Genomic DNA, 13,352 nt, shown 5'->3' with positions numbered 1-13,352 from the left:
GACATATCTCATAATATCCCTTGTCTAAGTCTGACTCACCAACAGTAAAGGTAAGAAGACTGAATCCATGATGAGATTCATAAAATGGTTCTCAGAAGGACCAAATCTATAAGACAGTTACGGATGCAAGGTACCCTTCACTATTGGAATGAAAACATTCCAGAGCTTAGAACCAAGAACAATACATAACAGGATTGATCCTGCATTCTGCTATTGCAGCCAGCCAGCCACACTGCAGAGCAGAGAAAATATAAATGTGTGGGTGTCATTGCTTTATCCGCACCTATATCTTCACCCATATCTTAGTGAGAATCAGCTGCTTATCAGAGGGGAGCATGTAGCCATAGACACAATTTAATGGGATATGGGCCTTACTTTTCTCTCTTCAAATCATTGCTAGAATTCCTGACACACGATCATCACTTCTTTCCATCTAAAATAATGTTACCATATTGTTTGTCTTGTCTTGAAAAAAGGTTAAGTGTAATAATCCATCATCTATTAGATTCACCAGCAGTCCTCGACTCTGAGCATGGAGAGCTACAGTATATGGTGTGCAGCTTTTTGTTCCAGCCCTGCATTAACCATCTGGTTTAACTAGTCAAGGTCCTGATAAGCAGTAAATTGTTTCAATCAGTTGTGTACTGTAAGACAGTGCTGGGCTGCAACAAAAGCCTGCACGCCAGGTAGTTCACCAGTACCAAAAATCGAATCAAATTGTATTTGTCACATGCGCCGAAGAGAACTTTACTGTGAAATGCTTGAGCAACAATGCAGAGGTTAAAAATAAAAATAGTAACACAAGAGGAATAAAATAAAATACACAAGAATGGAGCTATATACAGGGAGTACCAGTACCAGATCAATGTGGAGATATATACAGGGAGTACCAGTACCAGATCAATGTGGAGATATATACAGGGAGTACCAGTACCAGATCAATGTGGAGATATATACAGGGAGTACCAGTACCAGATCAATGTGGAGATATATACAGGGAGTACCAGTACCAGATCAATGTGGAGATATATACAGGGAGTACCAGTACCAGATCAATGTGGAGATATATACAGGGAGTACCAGTACCAGATCAATGTGGAGATATATACAGGGAGAACCAGTACCAGATCAATGTGGAGCTATATACAGGGAGTACCAGTACCATATCAATGTGGAGCTATATACAGGGAGTACCAGTACCAGATCAATGTGGAGATATATACAGGGAGTACCAGTACCAGATCAATGTGCAGATATATACAGGGAGAACCAGTACCAGATGAATGTGGAGCTATATACAGGGAGTACCAGTACCAGATCAATGTGGAGCTATATACAGGGAGTACCAGTACCAGATCAATGTGGAGCTATATACAGGGAGTACCAGTACCAGATCAATGTGGAGATATATACAGGGAGTACCAGTACCAGATCAATGTGCAGATATATACAGGGAGTACCAGTACCAGATGAATGTGCAGAGGTATTTGGGGTAGATATGTACATGAAGGCAGGGTAAAGTGACTAGGCATCAGGATAGATAATAATAAGGTATTTGAGATATATATATATACATGAAGGCAGGGTAAAGTGACTAGGCATCAGGATAGATAATAATAAGGTATTTGAGATATATATGTACATGAAGGCAGGGTAAAGTGACTAGGCATCAGGATAGATAATAATAAGGTATTTGAGATATATATGTACATGAAGGCAGGGTAAAGTGACTAGGCATCAGGATAGATAATAATAAGGTATTTGAGATATATATATATACATGAAGGCAGGGTAAAGTGACTAGGCATCAGGATAGATAATAATAAGGTATTTGAGATATATATATGTACATGAAGGCAGGGTAAAGTGACTAGGCATCAGGATAGATAATAATAAGGTATTTGAGATATATATATATACATGAAGGCAGGGTAAAGTGACTAGGCATCAGGATAGATAATAATAAGGTATTTGAGATATATATATATACATGAAGGCAGGGTAAAGTGACTAGGCATCAGGATAGATAATAATAAGGTATTTGAGATATATATATATACATGAAGGCAGGGTAAAGTGACTAGGCATCAGGATAGATAATAATGAGGTATTTGAGATATATATGTACATGAAGGCAGGGTAAAGTGACTAGGCATCAGGATAGATAATAATAAGGTATTTGAGATATATATGTACATGAAGGCAGGGTAAAGTGACTAGGCATCAGGATAGATAATAATATGAGTCAAATAAAGAACAGAGCAGCCGGGTTGACCTTCAACTACTGACATAAACAATGCACTTTAATGCAATGCAACTCCTACCCACTGTCTTCTTAAATGTGTGTATTTTTCACGGTCATTAGCACATCTTTCCACGCATGCAGACATTGAAGCTCTTTGAGTGGTGTATCGTTAGGCTCTGCACAGCAACCTAGCCTAAAGTGGGCCTAACCCCAGGGAGACTTACAGGGGAATGGTTAAAGGGGGCCTGCTGCCTGCGCTTCATGGTACACCTCTCCAAACAGAAATACTACCATCTATAATTCATACTACCAGATACAGAAAAGCTACATTTGTGAAGTTTTTCATGTCTAAGTGTTGATATTCTCATTTTTAACTCATTAAACATTTAAAAGGTGGGCTTTGGCGGCCCATCGAAAATAAGAGTAGGGCTTGGTGATCTGTCTAGAGCCACCAGTCAACATGGATACCACATACACACAAACACACACATATTCTTTCACACACACAGACTCTTTAAATTGCACTTCATATGCATAAGCCATGAAGAATGGGGAGAATGGATGGTGGGTTTGTGCGTTGAGACGTGGATAAAGACTATTTGCTCATGGATTCGTAGACTTCCGTCATTTATTATTAAGCATGGAGAAGAGCGCTGGATTGGTGGCGGCAACATTTTTCTGACCGTGTTCACATATGGATTTTAACAGTGGAAAGTAAACACTGTTGTCAGTGAAGTTCATCTTAGAAAGACAGCTAGGAAAAAGGCTCATTTAGTCTTGCATTAGAAAATGATGGCATTGCATCCATACAGTACATACTTGGAATTCATTCATTTGAACAATCAATCAATCATTCAAACAGTCAAGTATTAATTCTAAGGAAAACATGTAACTCAACATTATAAAAAATATGTATTCCATAAACCATAACCCTGTATCCCCTCAGCTCCAAAAGATCCTTGCGGCAAATCCATTTATGGACAATTAAGAGATTGTTGCTTTCACCTCAGTGGACAAATTGAAAAACGTCAACAAAAAAGAAATCACTGCATTTGCCCTCCGTTCAAAAGCCAAAACAACATTAGCTTTGTCTATTGAGTTTGTTAAATGCCCGACATAAAGTGAATTTGCCCCCGGGGGCTAGGAAACAATCGAGTAGACAAGAAACGCAGACCGAGTAGACGAACAAGGCAATGGCTCCCATCACCAGAGAACTGGGTCAATAGCACTGAGGCTAAGTGACACCACAGGGTTGCCATGCCCTCCTCCCTGCTCTCGTGGAAGACTCTCGTCCAGCCTGGGTCAGCAGGGAAATAGGGACACTCTGTCATGGGGTCCAACGGACGTGAACACACAACAAAACGTAACGAGCTGGTTGCATCGGCTGGAACAGGGGCATGGGCGCTAATCTACTAGTCTAGTCTGACCTCAAAAGGCCTTGCAGACAGACAGCGCAAAGCACATCCACACATCCCTTGGGTCAAAACTCTTAGCTATCTCAGAACTATGGCCTTCTTTTCTTGCAGTGAGATAATCACTTACCAGACTGGTTTTGTGAAGATTTTACATAACATGTTCTCTATATACAGTTCAAGTTGGAAGTTTACATACACCTTTAGCCAAATACATTTTTACATTTAATTCTAGTTAAAATTCCCTGTCTTAGGTCAGTTAGGATCACCACTTTACTTTAAGAATGTTAAATGACAGAATAATAGTAGAGAGAAAGATTTATTTCAGCTTTTTTTCATTCATCACATTCCCAGTGGGTCAGAAGTTTACATACACTCAATTAGTATTTGGTAGCATTGCCTTAAAACTGTTTAACTTGGGTCAAACATTTCAGGTAGCCTTCCACAAGCTTCTCACAATAAGGTGGGTGAATTGTGGCCCATTCCTCCTGACAGAACTGGTGTAACTGAAACAGGTTTGTAGGCCTCCTTGCTCGCACATGCCTTTTCAGTTCTAACCACAAATCTTCGAAAGGGTTGAGGTTAGGGCTTTGTGATGGCCACTCCAATACCTTGACTTTGTTGTTCTTAAAAGCCATATTGCCACAACTTTGGAAGTATGCTTGGGGTCATTGTCTATTTGGAAGACCCATTTGCGACCAAGCTTTAACTTCCTGACAGATGTCTTGAGATGTTGCTTCAATATATCCACGTAATTTTCTTCCTTCATGATGCCATCTATTTAGTGAAGAGCACCAGTCCATCCTGCAGCAAAGCACCTCCACAACTTGATGCTGCCACCCACGTGCTTCACGGTTGGGATGGTGTTCTTCGGCTTGCAAGCCTCCCCCTTTTTCCTCCAAACATAACGATGGTCATTATGGCCAAACAGTTCTATTTTTGTTTCATCAGACCAGAGGACGTTTCTCCAAAAACTACGAGCTTTGTCCCCATGTGCAGTTGCAAACCATAGTCTGGCTTTTTAATGCCGGCTTTGGAGCAGTGGTTTCTTCTGTAGTCAGCTCAGCAGTCAGCTATCCCCATTGAGACCGTGTCTGTGCCTCGACCTAGGTTGGGCAAAACTAAACATGGTGGTGTTCGCCTTAGCAATCTCACTAGGATAAAGACCTCCTCCGTTCCTGTCATTACTGAAAGAGATACCTCACATCTCAAAATAGGGCTACTTAATGTTAGATCCCTTACTTCAAAGGCAATTATAGTCAACTAATCACTGATCATAATCTTGATGTAATTGGCCTGACTGAAACATGGCTTAAGCCTGATGAATTTACTGTGTTAAATGAGGCCTCACCTCCTGGCTACACTAGTGACCATATCCCCCGTGCATCCCGCAAAGGCGGAGGTGTTGCTAACATTTACGATAGCAAATTTCAATTTACAAAAATAAAAAAAGACATTTTCATCTTTTGAGCTTCTAGTCATGAAATCTATGCAGCCTACGCAATCACTTTTTATAGCTACTGTTTACAGGCCTCCTGGGCCATATACAGCGTTCCTCATTGAGTTCCCTGAATTCCTATCGGACCTTGTAGTCATAGCAGATAATATTCTAATTTTTGGTGACTTTAATATTCACATGGAAAAGTCCAAAGACCCACTCCAAAAGGCTTTCGGAACCATCATCGACTCAGTGGGTTTTGTTCAACATGTCTCTGGACCTACTCACTGTCACAGTCATACTCTGGACCTAGTTTTGTCCCATGGAATAAATGTTGTGGATCTTAATGCTTTTCCACATAATCCTGGACTATCGGACCACCATTTTATTATGTTTGCAATTGCAACAAATAATCTGCTCAGACCCCAACCAAGGAACATCAAAAGTCATGCCATAAATTCACAGACAACACAAAGATTCCTTGATGTCCTTCCAGACTCCCTCTGTCTACCCAAGGACGCCAGAGGACAAAAATCAGTTAACCACCTAACTGAGGAACTCAATTTAGCCGTGCACAATACTATAGATGCAGTTGCACCCCTAAAAACTAAAAACATGTATCATAAGAAACTGGCCCCCCTGTATACAGAAAATACCCGAGCTCTGAAGCAAGCTTCCAGAAAATTGGAACGGAAATGGCGCCACACCAAACTGGAAGTCTTCCGACTAGCTTGGAAAGACAGTACCGTGCAGTATCGAAGAGCCCTTACTGTTGCTCGATCATCCTATTTTTCCAACTTAATTGAGGAAAATAAGAACAATCCGAAATTCCTTTTTCATACCGTCGCAAAGCAAACTAAAAAGCAGCATTCCCCAAGAGAGGATGGCTTTCACTTCAGCAGTAATAAATTCATGAACTTCTTTGAGGAAAAGATCATGATTATTAGAAAGCAAATTACGGACTCCTCTTTAAATCTGCGTATTCCTTCAAAGCTCAGTTGTCCTGAGTCTGCACAACTCTGCCAGGACCTAGGATCAAGAGAGACACTCAAGTGTTTTAGTACTATATCTCTTGACACAATGATGAAAATAATCATGACCTCTAAAACTTCAAGCTGCATGCTGGACCCTATTCCAACTAAACTACTGAAAGAGCTGCTTCCTGTGCTTGGCCCTCCCATGTTGAACATAATAAACTTCTCTCTATCCACCGGATGTGTACCAAACTCACTAAAGGTGGCAGTAATAAAGCCTCTCTTGAAAAAGCCAAATCTTGACCCAGAAAATATAAAAAACTATCAGCCTATATTGAACCTTCCATTCCTCTCAAAAATGTTAGAAAAGGCTGTTGCGCAGCAACTCACTTCCTTCCTGAAGACAAACAATGTATACAAAATGCTTCAGTCCGTTTTTAGACCCCATCATAGCACTGAGACTGCACTTGTGAAGGTGGTAAATTACCTTTTAATGGCATCAGACCGAGGCTCTGCATCTGTCCTTGTGCTCCTAGACCTTAGTGTTGCTTTTGATACCATCGATCACCACATTCTTTTGGAGAGATAGGAATCCCAAATTGGTCTACACGGACAAGTTCTGGCCTGGTTTAGATCTTATCTGTCGGAAAGATATCAGTTTGTCTCTGTGAATGGTTTGTCCTCTGACAAATCAACTGTAAATGTTGGTGTTCCTCAAGGTTCCGTTTTAGGACCACTATTGTTTTCACTATATATTTTAACTCTTGGGGATGTCATTCGAAAATATAATGTTAACTTTCACTGCTATGCGGATGACACACAGCTGTACATTTCAATGAAACATGGTAAAGCCCCAAAATTGCCCTCGCTAGAAGCATGTGTTTCAGACATAAGGAAGTGGATGGCTGCAAACATTCTACTTTTAAACTCGGACAAAACAGAGATGCTTGTTCTAGGTCCCAGGAAACAAAGAGATCTTCTGTTGAATCTGACAATTAATCTTAATGGTTGTACAGTCGTCTCAAATAAAACTGTGAAGGACTTCGGCGTTACTCTGGACCCTGATCTCTCTTTTGAAGAACATATCAAGACTGTTTCATGGACAGCTTTTTTCCATCTACGTAACATTGCAAAAATCAGAAACTTTCTGTCCAAAAATGATGCAGGAAAATTAATCCACGCTTTTGTCACTTCTAGGTTAGACTACTGCAATGCTCTACTTTCCGGCTACCCGGATAAAGCAATAAATAAACTTCAGTTAGTGCTAAATACGGCTGCTAGAATCCTGACTAGAACCAAAAAAATGTATCATATTACTCCAGTGCTAGCTTCACTACACTGGCTTCCTGTCAAGGCAAGGTTGATTTCAAGGTTTTACTGCTAACCTACAAAGCATTACATGGGCTTGCTCCTACCTATCTCTCTGATTTGGTCCTGCCTTACATACCTACTTGTACGCTACGGTCACAAGACGCAGGCCTCCTAATTGTCCCTAGAATTTCTAAGCAAACAGCTGGATGCAGGGCTTTCTCCTATAGAGCTCCATTTTTATGGAATGGTCTGCCTACCCATGTGAGAGACGCAAACTCGGTCTCAACCTTTAAGTCTTTACTGAAGACTCATCTCTTCAGTGGGTCATACGACCTTTTGCCACATTTCAGGCTTCAAACATAAAGATATAAAACTGTATTTTTTTGTGAAGAATCAACAACAAGTGGGACACAATCATGAAGTGGAACGACATTTATTGGATATTTCAAACTTTTTTAACAAATCAAAAACTGAAAAATTGGGCGTGCAAAATTATTCAGCCCCTTTAAGTTAATACTTTGTAGCGCCACCTTTTGCTGCGATTACAGCTGTAAGTCGCTTGGGGTATGTCTCTATCAGTTTTGCACATCGAGAGACTGAATTTTTTTCCCATTCCTCCTTGCAAAACAGCTCGAGCTCAGTGAGGTTGGATGGAGAGCATTTGTGAACAGCAGTTTTCAGTTCTTTCCACAGATTCTCGATTGGATTCAGGTCTGGACTTTGACTTGGCCATTCTAACACCTGGATATGTTTATTTTTGAACCATTCCATTGTAGATTTTGCTTTATGTTTTGGATCATTGTCTTGTTGGAAGACAAATCTCCGTCCCAGTCTCAGGTCTTTTGCAGACTCCATCAGGTTTTCTTCCAGAATGGTCCTGTATTTGGCTCCATCCATCTTCCCATCAATTTTAACCATCTTCCCTGTCCCTGCTGAAGAAAAGCAGGCCCAAACCATGATGCTGCCACCAATATGTTTGACAGTGGGGATGGTGTGTTCAGCTGTGTTGCTTTTACGCCAAACATAACGTTTTGCATTGTTGCCAAAAAGTTACATTTTGGTTTCATCTGACCAGAGCAGCTTCTTCCACATGTTTGGTGTGTCTCCCAGGTGGCTTGTGGCAAACTTTAAACAACACTTTTTATGGATATCTTTAAGAAATGGCTTTCTTCTTGCCACTCTTCCATAAAGGCCAGATTTGTGCAACATACGACTGATTGTTGTCCTATGGACAGAGTCTCCCACCTCAGCTGTAGATCTCTGCAGTTCATCCAGAGTGATCATGGGCCTCTTGGCTGCATCTCTGATCAGTCTTCTCCTTGTATGAGCTGAAAGTTTAGAGGGACGGCCAGGTCTTGGTAGATTTGCAGTGGTCTGTCTACTCCTTCCATTTCAATATTATCGCTTGCACAGTGCTCCTTGGGATGTTTAAAGCTTGGGAAATCTTTTTGTATCCAAATCCGGCTTTACACTTCTTCACAACAGTATCTCAGACCTCTTGTTCTTCATGATGCTCTTTGCGCTTTTAACGGACCTCTGAGACTATCACAGTGCAGGTGCATTTATACGGAGACTTGATTACACACAGGTGGATTGTATTTATCATCATTAGTCATTTAGGTCAACATTGGATCATTCGGAGATCCTCACTGAACTTCTGGAGAGAGTTTGCTGCACTGAAAGTAAAGGGGCTGAATAATTTTGCACACCCAATTTTTCAGTTTTTGATTTGTTAAAAAAGTTTGAAATATCCAATAAATGTCGTTCCACTTCATGATTGTGTCCCACTTGTTGTTGATTCTTCACAAAAAAATAGAGTTTTATATCTTTATGTTTGAAGCCTGAAATGTGGCAAAAGGTCGCAAAGTTCAAGGGGGCCGAATACTTTCGCAAGGCACTATATATCCTTCCTGTTTGGCCCTGTCCGGGGGTGTCATCGGATGGGGCCCCAGTGTCTCCTGACCCCTCCTGTCTCAGCCTCCAGTATTTATGCTGCAGTAGTTTATGTGTCGGGGGGCTAGGGTCAGTTTGTTATATCTGGAGTAGTTCTCCTGTCCTGAGTTAATTTAAGTATGCTCTCTCTAATTCTCTCTTTCATTCTCTCTCTCTCTCTCTCTCTCTCTCGGAGGACCTGAGCCCTAGGACCATGCCTCAGGACTACCGGCCGTGCTGGACTACCGGCCATGATGACTCCTTGCTGTCCTCAGTCCACCTGGCCGTGCTGCTGCTCCAGTTTCAACTGTTCTGCATGTGATTATTATTATTTGACCATGCTGGTCAATTATGAACATCTTGGCCATGTTCTGTTATAATCTCCACCCGGCACAGCCAGAAGAGGACTGGCCACCCCACATAGCCTGGTTCCTCTCTAGTTTTCTTCCTAGGTTTTGGCCTTTCTAGGGAGTTTTTCCTAGCCACCGTGCTTCTGCATACCTGCATTGCTTGCTGTTTGGGGTTTTAGGCTGGGTTTCTGTACAGCACTTTGAGATATCAGCTGATGTACGAAGGGCTATATAAATACATTTTATTTGATTCCTTGCTGAGCGGCCTTTCAGATTATGTAGATATAGGACTTGTTTTACTGTGGAAATATAACCTTTTGTACCTGTTTCCTCCAGCATCTTCACAAGTTCCTTTGCTGCTGTTGTTCTGGGATTGATTTGCACTTTTCGCACCAAAGTACGTTAATCTCTAGGAGACAGAACGCGTCTCCTTCCTGAGCGGTATGACGGCTGCGTGGTCCCATGGTGTTTATACTTGCGTACTATTGTTTGTACAGATGAACGTTGTACCTTCAGGCGTTTGGAAATTGCTCCCAAGGATGAACCAGACTATAATTATTTTTCTGAGGACTTGGCTGATTTCTTTTGATCTCCCCATGATGTCAAGCAAAGAGGCACTGCGTTTGAAGGTAGGCCTTGAAATACATCCACAGGTACACCTCCAATTGACTCAAGTGATGTCAATTAGCCTATCAGAAGCTTCTAAAACCATGACATAATTTTCTGGAATATTTCAAGCTGTTTAAAGGCACAGTCAACTTAGTGTATGTAAACTTCTGACCCACTGGAATTGTGATACATTGAATTATAAGTGAAATAATCTGTCTGTAAACAATTGTTGGAAAAATTACTTGTGTCATGCACAAAGTCGATGTCCTAACCGACTTGCCAAAACTATAGTTCCTTAACAAGAAATTTGTGGAGTGTTTGAAAAACGAATTTTAATGACTCCAACCTAAGTGTATGTAAACTTCCGACTTCAACTGTACATTATATAGTGATTAGAGAGTGATTAGAGAGCAGAGACTTACTCTGGACGTTGATAGACACTGTGTCTTTCTCCCAGGACACAACAGTGATGTAGGCCTCCACCGAGGCTGGGATAATGCACTTGAACACCGCCACATTGCCTCTCATGGCTTTCTGGTCCTCCACACGGACCGTGTAGGGCTCTCGTAGAACTGGAAGAGATGGGGGAAACAAGAAATGAGAGTCCTCAATGAATTGTCTTTCATTTTTCTGTTCTGGCAAATGATATGCTGTCTATATATTTTGTTTCTTTGCTTTCTTCACTGCTTTAATCACAAGCATAACAAATGTGACATCCCTGGTTAGACTCTGAACATTACCAACTGAAATGTTTAGCAGGTGGTCACTAGTCACCCAAGTGGTATACTATACCCCATTTAGTGACCAACAAGCTTCTGTTCAACATCTCCACACTGTCTGCAGCCCTAATTCCCACCTCTGTAATCAACTGTCCATTTCCATAACCACACTGGCCACTGACCACTATACTGTAGGGCTGGGATTTGCCAGGGACCTCACAATACAATATAATCACGATACTTAGGTGCCCTTAGGTGTATCACGATGCTATGATATGTATTGTGATTCGATACTGTGATTTTATTGTGATATGATGTTCCTGACAGAGACAAGAGAGAGCCTTGACAAAACAAGTTTTGATCAGTAATGGAAATAAAACCGCTGAATACATGTTGGCTCACCATGTAAAAAGAAGATGGAGAACAAGCTATACTGGAGTTTTGGAACAGGTACAGCAGACTAGCGCTAGATAATGTTAACTACCTAGCAATGATTTTTGAAATAATAAAAATAATAATAATAATTCTCACATCACTACTACTTTAGATAAACAACCCAACTGTACAATATACAGTATGCATAAACCAAGCAGATAGACCACTCACCAGCCTTAATATGGACATCTTGGCTCCTGATTTTTCCTGAGGGGTTCTCCGCTGTGCAATAGTAGGTGTTGTCATGGATGAGGTTGCTGAAGCTGGAGGGGTTGAAGTGGAAGATCTGGAGGGTGCCATTGGGGTGCACGTGGCGGATCCCGGGGACATCGTAGATTTCCTCTCCGGTGGCCAAGTACCAGCGCAGCGAGGCGGGGGGCACGCCCACGGCGGGACAGGGCACCGAGGTCCCTGTGGTGCTGGCAAACACTACCTCTTGCACAGATGCATTGACAAAATATAAGCTGGAACGTAGATCTTCACTGAAAACTGAAAAGAAAACAGAGCAGAGCAGGGAATGTTAGTCATTGGTAGTGTTTAGGTTTTTTTGCTGCCCATCTTCTCATCTAACGTTGATTTTTACCAATATATACTGTATATCCCTGATCCTGATCAACGTGAAGAAAAAACACTGAGCCTTTTTACATTTTTGGAGAATTTTTTTCTGAAATGTATTCTCTATCCTCTTACTTGGAGGGGTATTTTTATGGGAGTTATTTTACAATGTAACATTTTGAGTGAAATAATCAACCGATGAATGGCCAGAAGAACCAGTCTCCATCTTAACAATGGAGGCCATTTTGCAATATTTCCAAACTAAAACATCAGCCTCGTCAGCAGAGCTCCACTATGCATTTCTCTCTAAGACTTCTTATGTTGTATTTCACTTTGAGTCTGTGGTGCTGTAATGGTGTTGTGCTCTAACTGCATGGCCAATGTGCTATTTTCAACTGCAGTGAGGAGGAATGGAGAAAGGAGAGTTGTTCAGTATTAAGAGGCATTTCAGAGGAGCCGAGGGAGAGGAGAGGAACTTGGAGGGCCAGCATAGCACCAGACCTGATTACAAACACAGTGCATAATGGGAAACTGGGGCTGGAGGGCTGCTTGTGGAGGGCTGAGCCACGACCTCGCTAAGAAATGTGGCGTGTGTGCAGGTGGATGTTGCTACTCCCTCCCACCCAACCCAATACTGAACCAATCCTTTATGAGCTGGTATGGTGTACTGTGTAGGCAGGCACCAAGGCTTCTGGGAAATCAAAGATACTAGGCAAGCACTCCATGTAACCTAGTGTGTCTGCCTTATTGTTAACATGGGCTTTTGGGTGAGTTCTCCTAAATCCTGCTTCTTAAAATGGCTGTCATTTAGTTATATAGATTATTATTGGATATGAAAGAAACTGTTGAGAACCATACCAAACCTGTCCTTTTTTCTTAATAGCAAATAGATTGGAATTGCTGTTGTGTGTTTGTCATCTCATCACAGTTTGTAGCAACTTAATTATGTAAAAAGTATTTTTCCAGACTATTCCCACAACCTGTCTTGTCACTGTAAACAGCCTACCTGTTGGTGTGTGATCCTACACTCCCTGTCCTGTCACAACCTAACACTAAAGCAATGTACTTTGTGATGTACTCAAAGGTGCTCTATTATAGAGTAACCAACCTGCCTCATTCCCTGCCCTGTCACAACCCTGCCTGCCTCATTTCCTGCCCTGTCTTTACCCAGCTTGCCTTATTCCCTGCCCTGTCACTACCCAGCCTGCCTCATTCCCTGCCCTGTCTTTACCCAGCCTGCCTCATTCCCTGCCCTGTCTCTACCCAGCCTGCCTCATTCCCTGCCCTGTCTCTACCCAGCCTGCCTCATTCCCTGCCCTGTCTCTACCCAGCCTGGCTCATTCACTGCCCTGTCTCTACCCAGCCTGCCTCA

The 13,352-nt window shown here is 41.9% G+C and overlaps 1 protein-coding gene across 3 annotated transcripts in view; it reads right to left on the bottom strand.

Annotated features, from left to right (window-relative positions):
* dscama (DS cell adhesion molecule a) overlaps positions 1 to 13,352 on the bottom strand; it is a 179,823-nt gene that overhangs the window by 121,326 nt on the left and 45,145 nt on the right. For all 3 annotated transcript variants that reach the window (XM_090186395.1, XM_036990093.2, XM_090186396.1), the window contains exons 2-3: positions 11,597 to 11,914; positions 10,694 to 10,843 (exon numbers count right to left, since the gene is read on the bottom strand). In XM_090186395.1, the coding sequence (XP_090042521.1) occupies positions 10,694 to 10,843; positions 11,597 to 11,914 (468 nt within the window). The remainder of the gene's footprint in view (positions 1 to 10,693; positions 10,844 to 11,596; positions 11,915 to 13,352) is intronic.

The sequence above is a fragment of the Oncorhynchus mykiss genome, chromosome 10 (genome assembly GCF_057628025.1).
Source record: "Oncorhynchus mykiss isolate SJ-2025 chromosome 10, ASM5762802v1, whole genome shotgun sequence".
Lineage (NCBI taxonomy): Eukaryota > Metazoa > Chordata > Actinopteri > Salmoniformes > Salmonidae > Oncorhynchus > Oncorhynchus mykiss.
Note: the sequence above shows the minus strand (reverse complement) of the source record. Positions and strands in the feature narration are given on the sequence as shown.